This window comes from Urocitellus parryii, chromosome 4, assembly GCF_045843805.1.
Source record: "Urocitellus parryii isolate mUroPar1 chromosome 4, mUroPar1.hap1, whole genome shotgun sequence".
Classification (NCBI taxonomy): domain Eukaryota; kingdom Metazoa; phylum Chordata; class Mammalia; order Rodentia; family Sciuridae; genus Urocitellus; species Urocitellus parryii.
The window spans coordinates 8,299,482-8,320,671 of NC_135534.1; the positions used below are offsets into that span (position 1 = coordinate 8,299,482).

Below are 21,190 nucleotides of genomic sequence, written 5' to 3' on the forward strand. Positions count from 1 at the left end.
GTCCCCCCCCCACACACATAGAAAGGCTCTGCAGGGGGACTCAGAGCTCCAGCAGTCCTCCTCCTCCTCTGACCTGTTTGACATGGGATGATGATCTAATGGGGATTCCTCCTCCTTCATGCTGCTCCCTCTTGCTGCCACAAGGGCTGTGACTAATCCCACTGCTCTTTTGGGAGCCTGCTGCGACCTGTCGCAGTCCAGCTCCTACTGATGCACCTGTCCTCAGTGGCCCTGCGTTCTGAAGGGCGCATGCTTGGTGGAGTCACTCCTCTTCCGTCCAGTGCCCCTGGTGTCATATCATCCATTATCCAGTCTGAGGCTTGTCACACGCATCCGAGCACACCTTAGTGTGTCACATGCATTTGTGATGCTTTCAGGTGCCACATGCATTTTATCAGGGAGCAAGCAGGAAGTGGTCTTTGGTGCTGCTTGCTCACTAGCCCTCCCTGGGACCAGTGCTGTCACCTTGCCTTTGGCAAGACACTGCACACCCACAGTTCCTATGCGCATGTCATTTGGTCAACAAATATGGTACATCACACTGGGTAGAGGGGAAAAAGACCTGGTTCTTGCCCTTCTGGGACCTCAGCTCTTGAGGGGACAGGATGGAACTGTTGAGGGCGAACAGAGCCAGACCGTGCGAGGCCGGGGGCGGGGGGGGGGGCAGCAGCAGCTTCAACAGTCTGGAAACTCGAATACCGGGGGAGGGAGGGGTCCGTGGCCAGGGCAGGTAGGAAACCCACCGGGTGATACATGGCCTCTGCACTCTTGAGTGTTGACAGTAACCCAGGGTCACCCCTTCCTGCGACGTGCAAAATTGTTCTACCAGGTGGCTCAGAGCCGAGGCAGGTCACACGGACCCAAAGGCAGGGCCTCCAGGCCACACGGGGTGTCTGCTTAGAGACTCGATTGAGAGCCCTCTTGAAGAAGGGTTTGGGGGATTTGATTGAACTCCTGGACCCAGACCCCTCCCGTAAGTGAGAGGTACAAGAACTGCATTCGGGCAGCCCTCCTGGCCAGCCCCCGGGCCACACTTGGTGCCCCAAACTTGGCCCTGGTTTAGCCTGTGGCCAACTGCATCCTTGCCCTGGCCTTCCCCTCCCTGTTTTTCAGGACTTCCAAAAGTGACTTCTTGGGCAACCTCTATTGGTCCCCTCTCGCCCTGCGAGAGCTCTGTTTCTTTTCTTCCCACATGAATAAATCCCATTCTCTTGCACTCAAAATACTACGACTAATAACAACCAACAATAATTTTTTTTTGGATTCTGTTGCTCCTACAGCAACATTCTCTCAATTGTTTAATCACACTGTCCCCAGGAGACATTTGCCAGTATCTGGAGACCTTTTAGATCATTGTAACTCAGGGGGTGCTACTGGCATGTTGTGGGTAGAGGCCAGGACTCTGCTAACATCTTACAGTTCACAGGACAGCCCCCAGCCACAAGGAATCATCTGACCCCAAATATCAGGACCTGCTGGGGAGAAACCCTCCCTGTTCAAGCAAGTCTGCGCTATGTCTGGATGACATCCTGGCATTGGAAAAATCCTTCTGTGATCAGAAGGGTGATGTGGGGTGGGGTGGCTTGCACCCATGTTCTGTCTCCCTAAAGTTTTATGGGCCAGAGGCCCAGGGCAGAGAGGTAATTTAGGGAATGACAGCTGCCTCCAGGTCTGTGGGGTGGGTAGCCAGAATCTGAGAACTCCTGGAGGATGCCCCAGGATCACACCCAGGGCTCTGCCTTTCCTTCTGCTTCTGCAGCTATGGAAATGGGTCAAAGGTCAACTCCAAAGACAGGGAGGAGGCCAAAATTTCCTCCTTGTACTCCTGGATCATGTTATAATCCCTGGAATCATCTAGACATTCTTAGAACATAGTAATTAGGACCAGAAGGGGCCCTACTCAGAGAGCATCTTCCTTTCCTTTCAAACCTCGCTTTTGAAGCCACTGTGACAGTCAGTTCTCTTGGGGGATCTTGGCAGGAATGATTACCTCTGAGAATTCCCTGAGGCCTATTTTTAATCCTGGGCCCCAATCTGCTTCTATCCCCAGTATGCCTCCCAACTGCCTCCCACCACCGTGTAAGTAAAATGTGCAAATCCGTTCATCCTTCTCTGGAACCAGAGTTGGAAGACAAGATGGTTACCAAAGTGTCACATGGTGCTGCCACTTGTCCAGCTTGGATGACGCCTCTTCTCAGTGCAGAGACTTTCAGGAGCACCTCTGGGCCAGGGATGGAGTCCTTCAAGGACAGATCCCTTAAGTTTGGAATCCCAAAGGATGGAGCCCAAGCGATGCAGTTTCTGAAGGAGGGACTTCCTATGGCTAGCATCCCCCAAGGAAGGAGCCCGTCTTCAGGGATGGAGTCCCCCTGCATGGAGTCCCGAAGGATAGAATCCCCAAGGTTGGAGCCCCAGTGATGGAATGCCCAAACATAGAGTCCCCTAAGAATCGAGTTTCCCAAGGACACAGTCCCCTAAGTGGAGTCCATCTGGTATTAGAGATTCCTCTCCTTCCAAGTCCTCTCTGGCATGGCACACCGCCTGTTTGGGGCCCAGCTCTGCTCCTCTCCATGCCCCGCTACGCTGACTTTCCTAGCTCGTCCCTTTCTTTACTCAGCTCTGCCAAGGACACCACCCATTCACCCTCCCCTCTGCCTGGCAAGATTCTAGGGCTGGGGTTTGAGTCTGCAGGCTGGGTTCAAATCCCAGCTCTGCCACTTGTTTTGAGTGACTTTAGGTGAGTAATACAATGTCTGAGCTGCAGTTCCTCACAGGCAAAGTGGGAAGGAGTCTTCCCGTGGCTGAAGTAATGCCTCGAAGCCTCTAGCACGTGGCTGGCATGATTTACGCACTGAAGGGCTCACGGCGGCCAAGATCATGAGCTGGGGCCCCCCACTGCACCCTGCCAGTTCTTCAGACCCAGCTTAAATGCCGCCTTCTTCATGAAACCTTCCTTGATCCATCCCCCAGCCAGGTTCTTCCCTTGTTCTTGGAGACCTGGGAACCTGGTGTCCTCGCCCTCTTGTCACATTCTGACTGTGTGTCATTAGGTGTGTTCATGTCTTATCTCTGCAAACCCAGGGCTTAATTCCAGCCACTATTGTGGTTCGTTGTTTTCTAGTCCTTTTCCTGATTCAGCTGGTTGATGAGATCGTGGACCTGAGGACTGGGTCCAAAATGAGCGGATCTGACTACTTCACCTATCTCTTGTCCTCCTGGAGGAAACTCCCACGGGCTTCACAAGACCAGGAGAAAGCCTGTCTCACTGCTCTGAGTTCCTCAGGGCTTCATCCTCTGTCAAAGCATTTCTCAGGTCACACCAGAACCTCTCTCTTCCTCTAACCCTCAAGTTCAAGAGTCCCCTTCCTTTTTTTTGTATCTCACTTGGTTTTTATAGCAATTCCGTGAGTGCAGGTATTATCCCCGTTGTACTGATGAGGAAACCGAGACTTGGGTGGAAATGGTGGAATCGGAATTCTGTCTGACTCTGAAGCCGCTTTGTTTCTCTGCCTCCCAGGGAGGGCCTGGTGGTGGGCACTGGTGCGAAACGCAAAGGAGGTCATAGCTCCTCTTGTAGTACTGTCGTTCTCAAACGTCCCCAAATCTCAAACCCATGAGGATGTTCAGCTCCTGTCTTTGAAAAATGGCCTCCCCTTATCTCTGAGTGCGGCGGGTTCCTCTTCTTTGTCTCAAGCTTCTCTTGCTCGTGCTCCACCGAGACCGTCTTCACCCCAGATTTCTGCGATTCGTGCATGTAATTCCCTCTTGGCTTTCTGGAGGGGGCTGAGCTACCTCGGAGTCAAGGAGGAGGTCGAGTGTGGTTTTATCTACAGGCCCTTGGTCATGGAAAGTCACCCCTCGCAAGGGTGACGAACTTCTCCCCTTGTGACCGTGATGCCCTCCTCCCTCATCAGACCTTGCCATCCCTGTCCTCCTGGGCTCTGTGAGAGGACAGGGCCTCCTGTGCTCATCTGCGAATCTGAAGGCTCAGCGCTCGAGGTCCTGACCTCTCGAGGAAAGGCCTGGGGTGCTGTGTCTCCCTTCCCCGTGCTCTGTCACAGGCCACCGGGAATGGCCGCCAGTGGAAACTCCGGTCTGGTACCTGACCGCATTTCCCCCTTGATCATGACCACTATGTGGCGAACAGAGTTCTGGATCCTAAATCTCTAGGTCTCGGGGGACCCTGCCTCATCACTCCAACTCTGCTGTTTTTCAGAGGAAGCCTGGATCTTCTGACAAACTAGGGGCAGTCCCAGGCTTTGAACTCACGTCTCTTCCCTCTCAATCCTGGTTTTAATTTGTATTCTACTTCCCACAGTGGGACCTTCTTGCTGGGTGCGATCGTACACAACTGTAGTCCCAGAAAGTCCAGAGTCCCAGCAGGAGGGTCCCAAGTTGGAGGCCAGCCTCAGCAACTTAGCAAGACCCTCAGTGACTCAGTGAGATGAGATCTTCAGATTCCGGAAGAAAAGGACTTGGGCTGTGGCCCAGTGGTAAAGCACCCCTGGGTTCAATTCTTATTTCCGTGCACCCGCCCTCCAGAAAAGGACTTTCTTTGTGAATATCAAAAAATTATTTTTTTGTATTTTCTTCTTCACAACCAGTTCTTTTTTTTAATATTTAGTTTTGAGTTACAGGTGGACACAGTATCTTTTTAAAATTTTTTATGGGGTGCTGAGGATCGAACCTAGTGCCTCACGCAGGCTAGCAGAGCGCTCTACCTCTGAGCCACAACCCCAGCCCCTTCACAACCAGTTCTACTTCAAAAAGAATGGTACTTGGATTTTATTAATGTATGTATGTATGCATGTACTACCAGGGCCTAGGGGCATTCAACCACTGAGCCACATCCCCAGCCCTTTGATATTTTATTCTGAGGCAGTGTCTCACTAACTTACTTAGGACTTTGCTAAGTTTCTGAGGCTGGCTTTGAGCTCTTGATCCTCCTGCCTCAGCCTCTGGAGCTGCTGGGATTACAGGTGTGCACCACCAGAACTTGGATTTTTACCCATCCCGCCCCTGCTTTGTCCAGCTCATAGTGATATCAGACAACTCCAACCCTCTGGGGCCCTATGGGCTTAAGTGCCCTGAAGCTAACTGTCCCTTATTCTGACCAGCTGGCTTCTTCATTCCATGACAGTCCTACCGACCAGCAGTGCTGATCCTCACCGCACATGATGTTGTCCTCCATTCCCACACCCGCCATTCCACTCTTATGTTACGTCAACTGCTTCCAATCAGTAATAATTCATATTGGTGATCCAACACCTCTAGCTGCTCAATATCGAATTCTGTTATTTTTAATTATACCAGGCCCTCATTAATTGTCTTACTGAATGAGACTTGTGCCCACTGGTTATAACAACCCTTTAACTAATGGATCTGTGCCTAGAACACCCCCCGCCTCCTGCAGTCAGTCTCTGGTGTGTAGCTGGGTGTTAATGGAACAGCATCCCGCATCTCCGATGCTCCTTAGTCAAGCTGCCCCAGCCTCTTGGACATCTCCTCACCAAGGACCAGGGTATTTTGAAGGTGGTTGATGCCCCAGTCCTTGGCAATGGGAAGAGGAGACCAGCTCAGAAGCAGATGGGGGTTGGGGGACTTCAGAGACCAGAGGAGAAGGTCCAGCTTACAGTTCAGGGAGGAGTCAGGGGTTTTGGAGATGGGGGGCTCTGTTCCCTTCTGTGGGTGTGAGGGAGTGATGTCCCGGTGCTGGCTCTGTGAAGCTGAGGGTCTCCAGGGAAGAAGGCTGGCTGCTGGCTAGGATGGCCCCACCAGTTCCAGGGGCTTGCGGGGTGGTGATGGTGGGCATTTGATTTGGGGGGGTTGGTCTCACAGAGGAGAGTGAGAGGGGGTGATGGGACAACTGAAGACCTGGAGGGCTTTGGGGGCAGGAAGGAAGGGAGGTGGGCTCTGGGAAAGTTCAGGTGGGCAGGCGGGGAGAGTCAGCACGGGTGGGGGCCGGGAAGGCAAGGGAGGTGGGTTTGGGGTGTGGGGTCTCTGCCAGCCCACGGTGGGCAGGGTATCCTTTCCTCTCCTCTGATGGCGACTCACTGTCTTCCTTTCTCAAGGAAGAAAAGCAAGAAAAAAAAATAACAATAACCAAATAATAGAGAAAGGGAGAAGACGCCCCTCTCTCCCAGCAACTCCCCGTCCCCAGGAAAAGCAGACGCCCATGTCCCCTCCTGTGCTCCTTGGGAACCGCTTCCTTTGGCCTCCAAGTGAAACTGCCTCTCATTCTTGCCAGCCCTTTGATTCTCTGGGGGCACTGCCCACTCTTCTCCCAGCCTGACAGCCAGCTGGCCCATCACCAACCAGTTAACCCATTCACCCGACACGGCCACCGGTCAGCCAGTTGGCCAGCGCCAGCTCACTCCTTAGCCAGGTCTCTGGAAGACCATCTGGTTGACCAGTCAGCCAACAAACCCATCGTCCATTACCCGAGTCAGCAGCCCACCCCTGGCACCCTCGCTCCCTCCCCGCCTTCCCTGACCCCTGACATCTCAGCCAACGGGACCTACTAATACCGCATCACTGGTTCTGCTTCTTAACCCTGCCTCCCTCCCCTCTGTTGGAAAACCCCGTTGCCGACTCTGTGTGTGTTACTAACACGCTTATAACCCAGGGGACCAAGGGACGGGCAGGGACAGGTGGGGCAAGGTATGAGTGACGAACCTAACTAACCTTCCTGTCTCATCCGGAATGTCGGCCATCCTTGAGTCTTTGCTTTCTTGGTCCAGTTCTTTCGTTGTTTTCTCTACTAACCCAGGTCTCTAACTGTTCCCCTTCTCTGCAGACGGGCTCTTCGGGAGGGGCTGGGGGGGGGGATGCAGAGACGTGGGGGCGGGGCGGGGAGAGGAAGGGGTTTGGTTTTGTGTGTGTGTGTTTTCTCCCCCTCCCATTTTAATTTGATTTTCTTTGAACTGAACACTGCTGAACCTGAGGCGGGAGGGTTTGAGCAACCAAATATATATGGATATATATTTTTCCTCCTTCCTTGAGTTTCACAGTTGGTCATTTTTTTTTCCTTTTCTTTTCGTTCTGTTCTTTCGTTGTTGTCTCTGTTGTTTTTTTTGACACCCCCCTCCCCCATCTCCGGTGAAGCACGCAGGGATTGGACACGCTATGGTAAACAAACTGCATTATCTGGTAGATATCACTCTAATTGTCTTACCGTTTGGTTTGCCGTGGGTTTTTTTAACTGTTGGATTCTCCCACTTTTTGTTTCTTCTCTTCCTTTGGTTTTTTGGTTGTTTTGCTCTTTTTTTTTTTTTTTTTTTTTTTTGCGTCCTGGACAATCTTTAGGTTTTGCTTCTGTCTCTTTGAGTTTCCCTTTTTCCCTTTTCTTTCTTTTTTTGGTCCAAACTCAAATCCAAAAGACAAATGGACATCAAGGAATTTGGCCTGGCCCTGCCCATATGATCCCTCCGTCCCGAATTCAGACTCCAGGCTCGGACCTGGGGCAGCCCCAGAGCACCCACCATCGGCTCTGGTTAGACCAGCCCCGATGCCCAGCGGCTTATTTCGATTGCTTTCTTTTGTTCTTTTTTCTCCCCTCCCTTGTATTTTCTCTTTGATTTCGTTTCTTTCTTGGTCTCCTGAAAATCCATGGAAAACACCATCCCATGACATGCTACGCTCTGCTCACCTCACCGCGGCTCCAACGGCCCTCAGGCTGATGGAGGGGCTGGGGGTGCCACCCACCGTGCAGCCAGCTGGGCAGGCTCCCCAGGGGAGGGGGTCGGCCTTGGGAGACTCAGCACCGGCTCTGGGACCAGTCCAGACCTCATTCAGATCACCAGTTTGGGACTGTCCCCCGCTGGCTGCCAGGGGAGAGGTGACATCCCTTCCGTCACTTCTCAGCCTCGAGGGCCCCCGGTTCGGTTGTTCTCCCCACATTTTGCATGGCATGAATGGTCTCTTCCCCCGACCAGGGATAGCGTCCCGTCCCCGTGCTCCGTGGCTCTGACTAACACTGTGTTCCACACTGTCTTCCTCCCCGGCCCGGCCCTCCGTGCCCTGCCTCTCCCGCATGGCCTCCGACAGGGCTGGCTTCCTTCCCTGGTGAGGGCAGTGAGAGGAGGTCCCGCAGGGGCAAGCGGGGCTGCGTGGGCTGCCCGGGTCCTTGCCAAGCGCCTGTGTTTGGGTTGGGCTTGGTCCCGGTGAATGCTGGTGTGGGTGTCAGTGTAAAGGCAGCTGGTGTGTGCTGGTGTGTGGGTGTGACTGTGTGTAAATGTTGGTGTGACATTTAGGGGTGTGAGTGGGAAGCTGCGCTGTGTTGGGCGATTGCTGGTGTCTGCGTGCGTCAGCGAGGGTGTGAACGGGGGCTGCGGCCTGGTGGGTTTTGAGGGATTCTGTGTGGGGGTGGGCTGTGGGGACTGGCCCTTGAGGGTGGGTGCCACGGTGGGCAGGCCCGGCTGCGTGCTCCTTGCCCACAGGCTGCCTCTGAGTGTGTGATCCCCTGGGATTCCCTCGTGTCTGCCCAGTTCCGGCTCTGCCACGGCGGCCAGTTAGTCATCGCCTATTAATAATGCAGAGTGATTGAGCACCAGGCCGGGGACCCTGCAGATGGACGTGTCTGCTCCCGAGGGGCGGACGCTGCTTGGGGCAGCTGCCTGGGGCAGCTGCCTGGCTGCCCAGCTGACTGGCTGGAGGGGGGAGGCGTCAGGGTGTCTGAGGCTGTGTCTGGCTTTTCCTGACACTTCTGTAGGTTTGAGTTTTCCCACACCCACATAGGCTAGTGCCCCACCCCCACCCTCCCCCATTTAAGACCTCCTGTGGCCTCTCCCAGGTGTCCCAGAGTTCAGATGGAGCTTTGTGGCAGGGCCAGCGCCGGCCCTCCCCTCTGTTCCTCCAGCTACTGCTTCTAGGAGTTCTCTGCTGCCCCCCTGCTCAGGCCTTTACCTGTCACAAGTGGATATTTCAAACTTTCTATGTAGAGCTGCACTGGATAACCAACCTGTGGCTTTGGGGTCAGAGAGAGGCATGGTCCACCCAGGTGATACGCTCCAAGCACCTGGGGAATACCATCCTAGAATGGGACTCAGCGATCCTTTGTCTAGTCTCAATTTGGTGAAAATTGACCACACAGGCTGAAGCTACAAAAGCTCAATTTCCTCATCTGTCAAATGGGATGACCACAGATGTGCATTGCTCATTTCATGGGGTCAGTGTGAAGATCAAGTGGGGGCAGTGCCCATAAAACATACTGTGCTCCACGAAGGGAGTTATAAAAATTGTATTGAGCTTTGTAAAGTGTTAGCTGACCGTCTCAGTGTCTCCAGGTCAGGGATGCTGTGGTGTGATTCCCTCTCTATAGCAGCCCCCAGAGAATACAGCATCTCTGCCCCGCCGGAGATCCTATTACCCTCCTGCCCTCCTTAGGAAACATTCCCAGAATAACAGCCAGAAACCTCCCGAAGGCGTCAGGAACTGGGCTGGGAGGAGGAGGGCAGATGGATGACTCGGTTAAGTTGGTTAAGAAGTCAGCAACCCTGCTTGGCGTCTGTCCAGGCAAGGAAAACCCCTGCTAAATTCGGAGTCTCCAAAATCCACGCTTCCCTGCCTGAACAGCACTGAGTGCAGAACAGAGCCCATTGCCTCTGGTGGCCTCACAAGCTGGCTCGAAGGACCCAGGCTGGAGGCAGAGCGCATAGCACCCATAGAGACAGGGAACAGCAGGCTCTGATTCCCTCAGAAGGGGCTTTTGTAGAGTTTTCTATCAATTTTTACTAACCCTTTCACAGGGACTCTGGTTATTTGGGCCCTTCTCCTTGAGAACAGAGTAGGGAGCCAGAAAAGGACCACCTAATAGAAAGGTGTGGGCTGAGTATGGTCAGGCCAGTGGACTCTGCTTGTAATAATACTGATGGTTCTTTGCACACTAGGGTCTTTGAATGACTTTCACATTTTGCATATCGTTTAGACTTGATGAACGTCTGGATTCTAGGCGGGAGGTAGGGATGGTTCCCACCTAACAGAGATGAGGAATCTGGGGCCCAGAGAAAGCACCTCACTGGGGCCCAGGCAGTTGACCCTTTCACCTAGCTCTCAGTGGGTGCGCAGAGCGAGCCTGGGAGACAGGGGAGGCAGAGACGTAAAATGAGATGGTTCTGGAAAATGGCACCGGCTAACCGAGTGCTCAGGGTTTCTGACCTGAACTCTTCCCCTCTGCTCCCAGGCTCTCTGGAATCCAGACCTCAGGTTCACTTGGGGCTGTTGACGTCTGTGGGTGTCTTTCCAGTGGCTTCTGTCCTTAGCCACTCCCGTCACCCCCAAACAGGTGGCCAAACTAAATGCTTAGCAGGGCTGGGACACTCAGCTCCTAGTCCCCTTCTTCCCCCTGCCTCCAGCCCCCACTCCCACCCACCTCCATCCTAAGAGGGATTCCAGGAACTTTTCTGGGGACCAGTTTTTCTTAACTTAGGCTCACGGGCCCCTCTGAGAATTTGGTGACCACTGTGGATCTCACAGGAGGTGATAAAGCCCATCCATTTGCTGACATTTGCTGTCAAGGGGAGTCGGAGAAGCCCATTCGGTTGTCCGCCACTTAAAACACCTGTCCTTGTCCCGTTCTCCCCAGAGTAGGGAGCTCAGTGTCCCTGAGACCATGGTGGGCAACTGGGAAGGCTCTGGATAACGGCAGAGGTTCCCTTCCTCCTCAGGCTTTCTTCCTGGGGCACAGTGGACCCGGGGTGTCCTCCCTTATGGGGATATGGATGACCAGGACCTGATTTTCCTTTCTACCCAGTGTAATTAAGTGGGGTGTGCCAAGTTCCTGGCGTGCAGAGGGCCTGGGCTGGGGGCTCCTGTGCTTCTGGGACCCTGCCCTCTTCCAGGACCCATGCGCTGGCTCATCCCCTTGGCCTCCTCAGAACCTCCTGGGCTGGTGTGGGTCGGGTGCGGAGCCTGTGGTGTCTTGGGGTCCTAGCTGTGGTCCCGATGGTGCTCTCTGGACAGCCGAGGCTTCCCTGTGGCCTCCAGTGGATGTGGTGTGTGTGCAGGTGTGTTTGGGACCGGCGATCGGTGGCGAATGGGCAGTGGTGAGAGTGGGTGGCCAGCTGGTGAGGAGCCCGAGGAGGACGTCCCTCTCTCTTTCTTAACCCTCCAGTGTCTCTGTCCTAGCGGTTGCTCCTCTCTCCCCCTCGGTGGAAGGAAGCTTCTCCTTCCCGCACCCCGACAGCTCTGTCGCCTCCATCTCTGCGCCCCGAGCTCCCCTGCCCTGCATGCCTGCTCACCTGCGGCTGCCCTGCTCTGGCCTGTCCTGCTGGGCCTGGCCCCCACCTGCTCCTCTAACCTGCATGGGTCCCGGCTGCAGGGTTGTTCTGTGTCGCACAGCCCCCCCCTTTCCTCCCTGCTGCCCCACCCCTTTCAGAAGCTGCGTGGGGGGGTTGGGGGGCAGGGGCATCGAGAACCCCCTGGGTGGAGGGGGACGGGGGAATGATTCCCCTGTTTCCTGCTTTTACTAACGAACCTGCCATTTTTGTGTCTGGACTTTGATTTGTCTGAGGGAACAGTTGGGTTTTACTAATCCAAGTCATCTCCTCCCTGTCCTCCTGAGACACCTCCCTCCATTCCCTCCACCCTCGGCTTCCTCTTCCCCCACGGCCTCTCCCCCTCTGTCTCCCCACCCCACCAGGCTGATCCCCTTCCTCAGTGCACCTTCTTGTTCCCTGGCCTCTGCTACCCTCCGCCCACCCCTGGCCGTAACAGGGTGGTCAGGGTGGCCCTTTTCCAGTAGGGCCACCACATGGGAATGATTGGCATAGAGCCACTGGGCCAGGTGAGATATGCTCCCAGCCTGTTGGGGAGGGTGTTCGTGGGCCTCTCCACCTGGCTCAAGTCAAGCTCTTCCAGCTCAGAGAGGGCAGCCTTGACCTTGGCAGATGAAGTGGGGTGAGACCCCCGTGATGGTGGTGCCTTGGCTTCTGGGGCCAGGGAGGGAGGACCCAGTCAGGGGCCCATTTTCTGAGGGGCTTTGGACGGAAGCAGGGGTACACAGACTGAGCACACTGGCTGGGAGCAGGAGGCTCTGTCACCAAAGTCACAGGCTTTAGAGGGGTCAGGTCTCTAGGTGGAGAACAGGGGATGTGTCCCTTAGTGACCTCGTGCTTCGTCCCCTGGACTGGGCTGGGGTGAGTGAGGTGACAGGGGCACGTCAGGCCCGGTGCTTCCCCTGCGGGAGTCACAGCCTCAGGAACCGGAGCCTCCCACTTCCGGGCCTTTCGGTCCTGCATCAGGAGCAGTGGAGGTGGCGGCCGGGTGGATTTGCCCCAGAGAGGCCCGTTCCCTTGTCCTGCCCTCCTGTCACCTACCGCCCTTCATCCTGCCCCTCTTCATTCCCCAGCCCCTCTCCACCCAGTCTAACCTCGTGTGCATGTTTTTGTGACTAATACTTTGACCCTCCCTTTTCTACCCAGACCCACCCCCTTCCCAGCCTCAGGGCCAGGTGGAGGGAAGAGGGAGTAAATGATCCCGACCAGCCCTCCCCTCAAAACCGGACTCAGACGCGCTCAGACTGCCCCTGACAGACACTTCCCGCTCTGTCCCGAGCGTGCTAGCTCCCACACCTGCACAAGGTTTGATGGTTCCCAGGAGGTGCCTCTTCAGCCCTGGCTCTGCTCAGCACCCCCCACCTTGAGGCTCCAGGCCAGCGCGAGGGGGACTCCAGGGTCCTGGGAACTTCCCCCCGCCCAGGTCCTTCCCTGTCCCTCCGCCCCCAACTGAGACAAAGGAACCTGAAGACCAGGTGCTGGAAGGTGGCTGGTGGCACGTGCGTATGGACTGGTGTCATTGGGGACATCACAAAATGTGACTGAAAGGCCCCAATATGCAGACTTTTCCTGGAAAGGGGATTCTGAAGCATACTTGCGGGGCAGAGAAGGGGTGAGCTATGGCCCGTGAAGCAGCTCCCTGATGACCTGCTTCCGTCCCCAAGATCCCTCCGAGGCAGGCTTCCTGGAGAAGGGCTCAGGTCCTGCAGCCCTGCTGGGTGTCTGCAGGCTGCTCCTGTGACTCTGCAGGGGCCAGGTACGCATTTGCCTGGGAAAGGGACAGAGCTGTCTGTACTTGGCCCTTCCCCCAAGGTCACATCTGCCTTCCCCAGGCAATGCCAGATGCCTCCTTGGAGCACCCAGTGCTTCCCCCGCCAGCCCGCCATCTTGCTTTCTTGCTGGGTTTCCCACCCTGGGACAGGACACTTAGCCCTGTCCTGCTCTGCTCCCTAGGATGGAGTGACCAGGGTGTCAGGGAAGACAGCAGACACAAAGGAAGGAAGGGGGTGAGGAATAGGTCCAGGGCTGCCCTTTCCTTTGGAGGAAAGAGATTGACCTAAATATCGGGGTGCACAAGATGTAAAGAGCCCTGAGAAGTGGGAACCTGGGAACTTGGGTGGCAGGGGTGTCAGTCGGCCCCAAAGGACGTCATGCAACCCAGTCCCAGGACTCCCCAGGCTTATCTGAGCTGGGGTTCCCACTGCAGTCTCCGCTGTCACTGGGGCTAGGACCCAAGGAACGAAGGAACACAGCACCCTGAGGGGAGGGCTGCAGGTGAGTCTCAGCCTCCTGGATCCCGCCAGCCTCTCTCCTAAAAGGAGCTCTGAATTCACACCTGTGTCCAGGGCATGCTGTGGAGAGGAGAAGAATGGGGGTGCCATTTGCCTTCCCCCCACTCCCTGGAGTGGGGCCCTGTCCTGGAGTCCCCTCTCCTGTTCTGAGCACCTTCCCGGAGCTGCTCCTGGTGCCTTGTGGGCGCTACAGTTTCCTGGGGCTCCTGCTTGCTGAGCTGGAGCCATGGGCATCCGGCCAGGCCTTGGCCCACCTGGACCATCAAATCTTGTGCTGCCTCTCCTCCCCCCTCCTTCTCTCCCCCACTGTTCCTCCTCCCAGACAAGCAGACATAAAAATGGGGGTCCCCCTCCCCCGCCGCCCCCTGGCCCCTCCCTTGCCCGGCCTTCCGCTCTTCCCAGGGAGTTGATGCCGGTTGTCTCCTGTCTCTCCCCTCCCTGGGCTGGGCAGGTGACCATCTCGGTGGACGGGATCCTGACCACCACAGGCTACACGCAGGAGGACTACACCATGCTGGGCTCGGATGACTTCTTCTACATCGGGGGCAGCCCCAACACTGCCGACCTGCCGGGCTCGCCCGTCAGCAACAACTTCATGGGCTGCCTCAAGGACGTGAGTAGGTCCAGGGAGGGCTGGGGCCGCCCAGGAACTGCGTGGCTCCTCTGGCCTGGCCAGCGGCCTGGGATCTCTGACACGTCCCCTCTTCAAAACCCAAGGCCCGTGGACTGGGTCAAGAGGCACGTCTCCTCTCATGTCCTGGCACCTTGGGGGGCCCCCCGGCCCCAGCCCCTAGAGGACCCTCAAAGCCAGCTGTGGAACTGAGGGAAGGCCAGCTGTGAAGGCTGGAGGCTGTTCCAGTCTCCAGTCTTCCATTCTCTAGCTCTGTGACCTTGGCCAAGCCCGGAGCCCAGTGGCCCTGTGTCCAGACGCTTGGTGGTACCTGCTTCCTAAGGTGGTTGTGAGGAGCAGATGAGTGTCAGTGCCAGAGCTTCGTTGGTTAGGAAGTGGTCACTGCTGGGAGCGGTCGCTGCTGCCTTGCATGATTGTGAGCGGCAGTCCGTGGGCCCCGAGAGCCCCAGGGTGAGCTTCTGGCCAGGGCCGGGGCCGAGGAAGGAAATGGGGCAAGGGGGTGTGCTGGGCACAGCCTCTGTGTTTGAGTTCTGGAACAGAGGCCAAGCCGAGTGCTCCAGGGGCACTGTGCAGGGGCCGCGGGTGGGGTGCTGGGGTCCCCTGGGCGGGAGAGGCCAGGCCCTAAGCGCCTTTCCCGCCCTTCCTGCAGGTGGTCTATAAGAACAATGACTTCAAGCTGGAACTGTCCCGCCTGGCCAAGGAAGGGGACCCCAAGATGAAACTGCAGGGGGACTTGTCATTCCGCTGCGAGGATGTGGCTGCTCTGGACCCTGTGACCTTTGAGAGTCCCGAGGCCTTTGTGGCACTGCCCCGCTGGAGCGCCAAGCGCACTGGCTCCATCTCTCTGGACTTCCGCACCACTGAGCCCAACGGGCTGCTGCTCTTCAGCCAGGGCCGGCGGCCGGGGGCCGGGGCGGGCGGCCACAGCTCTGCCCAGCGGGCCGACTACTTTGCCATGGAGCTGCTGGATGGCTACCTCTATCTGCTGCTGGACATGGGCTCAGGGGGCATCAAGCTTCGGGCATCTAGCCGCAAGGTCAATGACGGCGAGTGGTGCCACGTGGACTTCCAGAGGGACGGGCGCAAAGGTCAGGAGGCCTCTGGACCTTCCCCTCCCTGGCCACTGACCACCTGCCCTGCTGCCTCTTTCCCCCTCCAGCTGGTCTCTGTCCTGCATCGTGTCCTGCTCCCAGCGGCTCCTTGCACCCTCCTCCAGCCCTCCCCCACCCTGTCCCTTCCCTCACAGCAGAAGGAACACCGTGTTCCTTGGCAGCCGACCCAGACACCCCTCAGCTCTGCCACTCGCTGCATGTGGGCTCAGTTTCCTTATCTGTGAAAGGGACAATTACACAGGATCATTGAGAGGAAAAAACAGGATTAACACAGCCCCTAACACAGTGGGTGTCTGTCCGCCTTCAAGAAAATAGCTCCCTTCTATCCAGAGCCACAGAAGTGCCTTTTATTAACCACACAACGCTTACAACCATCCCTCAGTGTCTGCGGGGATTGGCTCCAGGACGTTCCCATACCAAAACCTGTGACGCCAAGTTTCTTACATAAGGTGACATAATACTGCGTATCAACGGCGCGCACCCCTGTGTGCATTTTACGTCATCTCTAGATTTCTTACAACACGAATACAGCGCAAATGTTGTCTAGTAGTCCTTTTGCTGTATTATTTGGGGAATAATGACTAGAAGATCTGTTCATGTTCAATACAGACACATCTTTTTTCCTCTCAAATATTTTCCACCTGTGTTTGGTTGGATGGGTGGATGTGGAGCCTGAGGATACGGGGAGAGGCTGGCTGGACTTAATGAGCACTTGCTCTGTGCTGGGTGCTGTCCACGGTGCTGGAGGTTTGGACGGCCAGAACTGAACAGACTGTCCTCTGTGTCTGGCCAGGAGAGACATAGTCCACAGCCTGACACCCGCGTGAGGCAGGGAGGTGCTAGCACAGCGAGGCAGCAGGTGGCCAGCACCGAGGGCCTACCGTCCAACCTTCTGTCTCGTCCAGCCCCCTCCCTCCCCCACTTCCTTCTCAGTCTTCCTTTCCATCCTCTAGTCTTCTGCCTGCTAATTCTCCCTTCTTCACTCTTCTCCATCTTGTTGAGCATCAGAGAATTGCCCAAGAGAGGGAGAATTGATGTCAATGAGACCTGACACGTTTATCCAATTTAAGCACTTATCAACGTCAGCTAAATTTTTGTGTTCGTCAGGCTGTCACCACCCCCAGCCTGCAGGTCTGGGTGGAGTGACCAGTCCTCTGCACACAGGGAGGAGGGGGCTGCTGGGGTTTCTGGAAATGTGGGCTTCTCGTGGGCCTGCTGTCCGTTGTCCCCAGAGAGCGCATGTGAAGTGGCTTCATCCCAGTGTCTCTCAACAGCCTCAGGGGGGTCTTTACAATCACAGTCTTTTGGGGTTTCCAGGCAGACGACCAGTCCTTCCCAGGTTGGAAGTCTGACCAGGCCTTGCAGGGCTCACTCTGCTCCTCTGTGCCCTCAGGGAGTGGTCCTGTGAGCCCCCCACCCACCTCTAGAGCCCAGATACCATCCTAGGTCTGTCTGGGCCTTTGGTCTCCGTGTTGAACAGCTCTGGACATGTCTTTCTTTGCAGTACTGGGGATTGAACCCAGATGTGCTCTACCCCTGGACTATATCACCAGCCCTTTCAATGTTTTATTCTGAGATAGAGTCTTGCTAAATTGCCAAAATTAGCCTCAAACTTGCGATCCTCCTGCCTCAGCCTCCTGAGTAGTTGGGTTCACAGATGTGTGCCACCATTCCTGGCTCAATCTCCAGACATTTCTGATGGCCTGTGTTCACAGGTGCACACCGGCTCAGACTGTGTGCATCGATTCCAACAGAAGTCTCCTAGAACTTTCCCTGTTTCTTTCTTTTTTTCTAACTTCATTATTGGAATTATACCTAACATAAACGTTGCCATCATGATCATTTTAAGTGTCTAACTCAGTGGCACCGCTGTTTCCACTGTTCTGCGCCCACCACCACCATCCATCTCCAGGACGTGTTCATCTTTCCCAGTGGACACTTTGTCCCTATTATGCACCAAATTCCGCTCCCCGCCCCACCCTGGCACCCACCGTCTTGCGTTCTGTCTCTACGAGTCTGGCTACTCTAGGACCTCCTACAAATTAAATCAGACAGCTTTTGTCCTTTTGCGTTTGGTGATTTTGCTTAGCTCGGTGCCTTCGGGGTTCCTCCATGTTGTTGCATGAGTCAGAATTTTCCTCCTTTTTCAGGCTGAATAGCCTCCCGTTGTCTGTAGATACACTTTGTGTTCGCCCTTTCTTCCGGTGGTGATGGATTGACTTGCTCCTGTTGCATGTCTTAGAGTGGCTTGGAAGTGCAGGCTGCACCTGCTTAGGTTTCCTCTCCCCGACTCTCCGTCATACACCCCTTCCCTGCCTCCCCCTTTCCCACGCCCGGTTTATTTGCTGGGAGGCCAGCTGGGTGGTGTAGAGCCCGGGAGTTCCCATGGCGGGTGGCTGAGTCGGTGCCAAAGGACTCTGGCTGGAAACAGGGGTGTAGGTGATCCAGTGGGCCATGTTTGGGGTCTGTCAGGGGAGGGGCCTCCTAACTCTTGGGGACCTGGGACAGGAGACATCATGGCAGAAGAAAAGATGATGTGATTACAAGGGGACCAAGGGGGCTGGGGTCGTGGCTCAGCAGCAGAGGGCGCACCTAGGACGTGCGAGGCTCCTCAGCACCACGTGAAAACAAGTAAGACAAACGTATTGTGTCCATCTACAACTAAAAGTAAATATTTAGAAAAAGGGGGTGCCAGGGAGCGACATGTCTGAGTTAGGTGAGGTGGTGGACAGAGAGCATGCTTAGAATAGACGTGTCTGCAGGGCACAGCAGCCCCCTGCAGCCAAGTTCAACCCCGACTTCCTCCTGCACTGCCAACCCCGCATCCTTCCACATTTAGGCCTAATGTAGACCCGAGCCCCTGACCTCTCTCTAACCCCGTTAAGATTGGCAGACTCACCCCTCCCCAGTTCTGGGGATTGAACCCAGGGGCCTCGACCAGTGAGCTGCGTCCCCTTTTTTGTTTTATTTTGTTTTCAACTTTTTTTTTTTTTTTTTGGGTGCATCACACTGGTACGTGGTGTAGGATTTGCTGTTTAAAAATATGAAACGCTTCACAAATCTGCACGTCATCCTTGCACAGGGGCCATGCTGATCTCTATCCTTCCAACTTTTAGTATATATGCTGCCAAAGCAAGCACCTTTGTTTGCTTGCTTTTTTTTGTAGACAGGGTCTTGCTAAATTGCCCAGGCTGGCCTCGAATTTGTGATCCTCCTGCTTCAGCCTCCCAAGTTGCTGGGATTACAAGGATGCCCTATTGTGCCCAGCTTGGAAGAACTTAAAAAAAAATTACAGGTGTGGTGGCACACACTTGTAATCCCAGCAACTTGGGAGGCTGAGGCAGGAGCATGGCAAATTGGAAGCCTGCGTGGGCAACTAAGTGAACTCTTGTCTCCAAAATAAAAATAAAAAGGGCTGGGAATGTAGCTCAGGGGTAGAGCCACTCTGGGTTCAATCCCCAGCACCTCCCCTATTCTTCCAAACTTGAAAAGGAGGAAAGAAAACTTGTGGAATAAAAATCACAAACAGAATAAAATTGCTACTATATAAATTTCTGCAGCTTAAGATCTCAGTCAAGGCTTTGAAGTTCTCACCTGACCTCAGTCTCTTTCTAAGATGTTCACTTGTTTTAGCCTGTTTTCTGTTGCTCTATCAGAGTACCGGAGACTGGATAATTTATAAAGACAAGAAGTTTATTTAACATGGCAGAAGAGCTGAGGGGAAGCAAGTGCCTATGAAGGGGACAGAATCTGAGGCAGCCTTGTTTTATGACAAACTGCTTTCCTGAGAAAGAACTCATTCCCAAATTAATACCATTCCTTGGAGAAAGGCATTAATCAGTGACCTAATCACCCCTGCAGGGCCCACCCCAGCCCCGCCACAATAGTAGTCAAATCTCAACCTGAGTAACCACATCTAAACCGTAGCCTCACCCACTCCTTACAAAGAACCTTCTAACTTAGTAGCTCTGTGCCTGGCTTCCCTCTGGCTTCCAGCCTGCTCACAGGCCCAGAAGCTGGCCGGCCTGTCTGCTGGCCACAGGGCGGGTTCCAGGCCGGGGTGCTCAGGCCAAGGGAGGGGTGGGGTGGAGAACGTGCTCTGAGGTCCTGCTGCCTGGACAGGACTTGGACTGAGCTCCTTCCCCACCGGGGCACTTGGGCAGGCTCCCTGATCTCTGGAAGCCTCATCCGCCCTTTCAAAACGGGATGGTAAAGGATCAATTTCATAGAGTCATTGTGAGACTCGGTGATCTAATATGTTTCAAGTGCTAGGTGCCTGGCAAGCGGTCAGAAGAGCTCAGTAAATGTTAGCAGGGGGAAAAAACCCTTTGGATTCAAATCTTCCCTCGTCCTCCAAGTTCTCTGCCTCCAGCTCCCTGTGGGAGAGCTTGGCTGGCAGGCTGGCCCAGGGGCTCACTGATCCAGCCCCTTGGAGCTCCGACTCTGGGTGTGTCAACCTTCTGCACCTCCTCTGGGCTAGGGCTGGGTGGCAAGAGCCCCTGAACTTGGAGACCTTTGTCAGGCAGTTTTGGCAGCAGGACAAGTGAGCCGGGCCTCCAGGTCAGCTGCTGCTTGTCCTTCTGGGCCCACGGCAGGCTGCAGGTGCGGGGCCTCCTTGGCAGAGCCGCGACAGCCCTTTCTGGCCCATGGCTGTCTCCCTCCTGCCTTCCCCACTCAGGCCCACCCTCCCTTGCTCCCCAGGCTCCATCTCTGTGAACAGCCGCAGCACACCATTCTTGGCCACTGGGGACAGCGAGATCCTGGACCTGGAGAGTGAGCTGTACCTGGGCGGTCTCCCTGAGGGAGGCCGTGTGGACTTGCCCCTGCCCCCGGAGGTGTGGACAGCGGCGCTCCGGGCTGGCTACGTGGGCTGCGTGCGGGACCTCTTCATAGATGGACGTAGCCGAGACCTCCGGGGCCTGGCCGAGGCGCAGGGGGCCGTGGGCGTTGTCCCCTTCTGCTCCCGGGAGACGCTGAAGCAGTGTGCCTCCGCTCCCTGTCGCAACGGGGGCATCTGTCGAGAGGGCTGGAACCGCTTCGTCTGTGACTGCATCGGGACCGGCTTCCTGGGGCGGGTCTGTGAGAGAGGTGAGGCTAGCCATCACCCCAGGTGCCCCCTCCTCCTCCTCCTCGGGGAGACCCCCGCTTCCCGTGCCCGTGCCCCTCACGGCCCGTCCCAGCCTGCCATCTTGTGATGGTTCTCTGGTCTTGTTTCTCTCTCCCCTGGCCTTTGCCGGCCCCCTCTGCTGTCCTTCCCCACTCCTGGGCAGAGGCCACGGTCCTGAGCTACGACGGCTCCATGTACATGAAGATCACGCTGCCTAACGCCGTGCACACGGAGGCCGAGGACGTGTCCCTGCGCTTCATGTCCCAGCGGGCCTACGGACTCATGATGGCCACCACCTCCAGGGAGTCTGCCGACACCCTGCGCCTCGAGCTGGACGGGGGGCAGATGAAGCTCACTGTCAACCTCGGTAACCACCCTGCCCCCTGCCTGCTGGCCCCTCCCTAGCCTGCCTCCGACCAACACCCCCCTCTGTCTGGAGAAGCTGGTGGTGGCACCAGTGCTAGGTGCCCCCAGCAGAGTTTGGAGGTGGGAGGTGACAGCCTGGGTCCTGGTGAGGACACACAGCCCAGACCAATGCTTCATGCTCCACCACACTGTAGGGGCTGGAGACCAGAGCGTGGTCACACACCCGCCCCAACGTGCCTGGGTGTGATGCCGGTCCTCCCAGAGCGCGCTCGAGGAGTCTTGGTGGTGCCTGTCTTGCACGCACGTGTGATGACGCAGCTCATTCTTGCTTTGGGTGCACCCCTGCTCATTCACTGGTCCATTCATTTGGGAGACACTTGCCGAAGCCTGCGGGGACTGAGCCTGAGCTC

The 21,190-nt window shown here is 55.9% G+C and overlaps 1 protein-coding gene and 1 non-coding gene across 9 annotated transcripts in view; one reads left to right on the forward strand and one right to left on the reverse strand.

The window, feature by feature from the left end:
• Positions 1 to 21,190, forward strand: part of Nrxn2 (neurexin 2) — a 95,209-nt gene that overhangs the window by 25,028 nt on the left and 48,991 nt on the right. For 5 of the 8 annotated variants that reach the window (XM_026396442.2, XM_026396444.2, XM_077797397.1 and 2 more), the window contains 5 exons: positions 7,105 to 7,128; positions 14,016 to 14,177; positions 14,845 to 15,283; positions 20,009 to 20,395; positions 20,578 to 20,781. In XM_026396442.2, the coding sequence (XP_026252227.2) occupies positions 7,105 to 7,128; positions 14,016 to 14,177; positions 14,845 to 15,283; positions 20,009 to 20,395; positions 20,578 to 20,781 (1,216 nt within the window). Of the gene's footprint in view, positions 1 to 7,104; positions 7,150 to 14,015; positions 14,178 to 14,844; positions 15,284 to 20,008; positions 20,396 to 20,577; positions 20,782 to 21,190 lie in introns of all 8 variants that reach the window. The other 3 variants (XM_026396441.2, XM_077797395.1, XM_026396445.2) reach the window with 2 other exon arrangements.
• On the reverse strand, positions 18,345 to 18,447 carry LOC113188406 (U6 spliceosomal RNA). Its single transcript, XR_003301540.1, has one exon. It is a non-coding gene; the product is annotated as a U6 spliceosomal RNA (small nuclear RNA).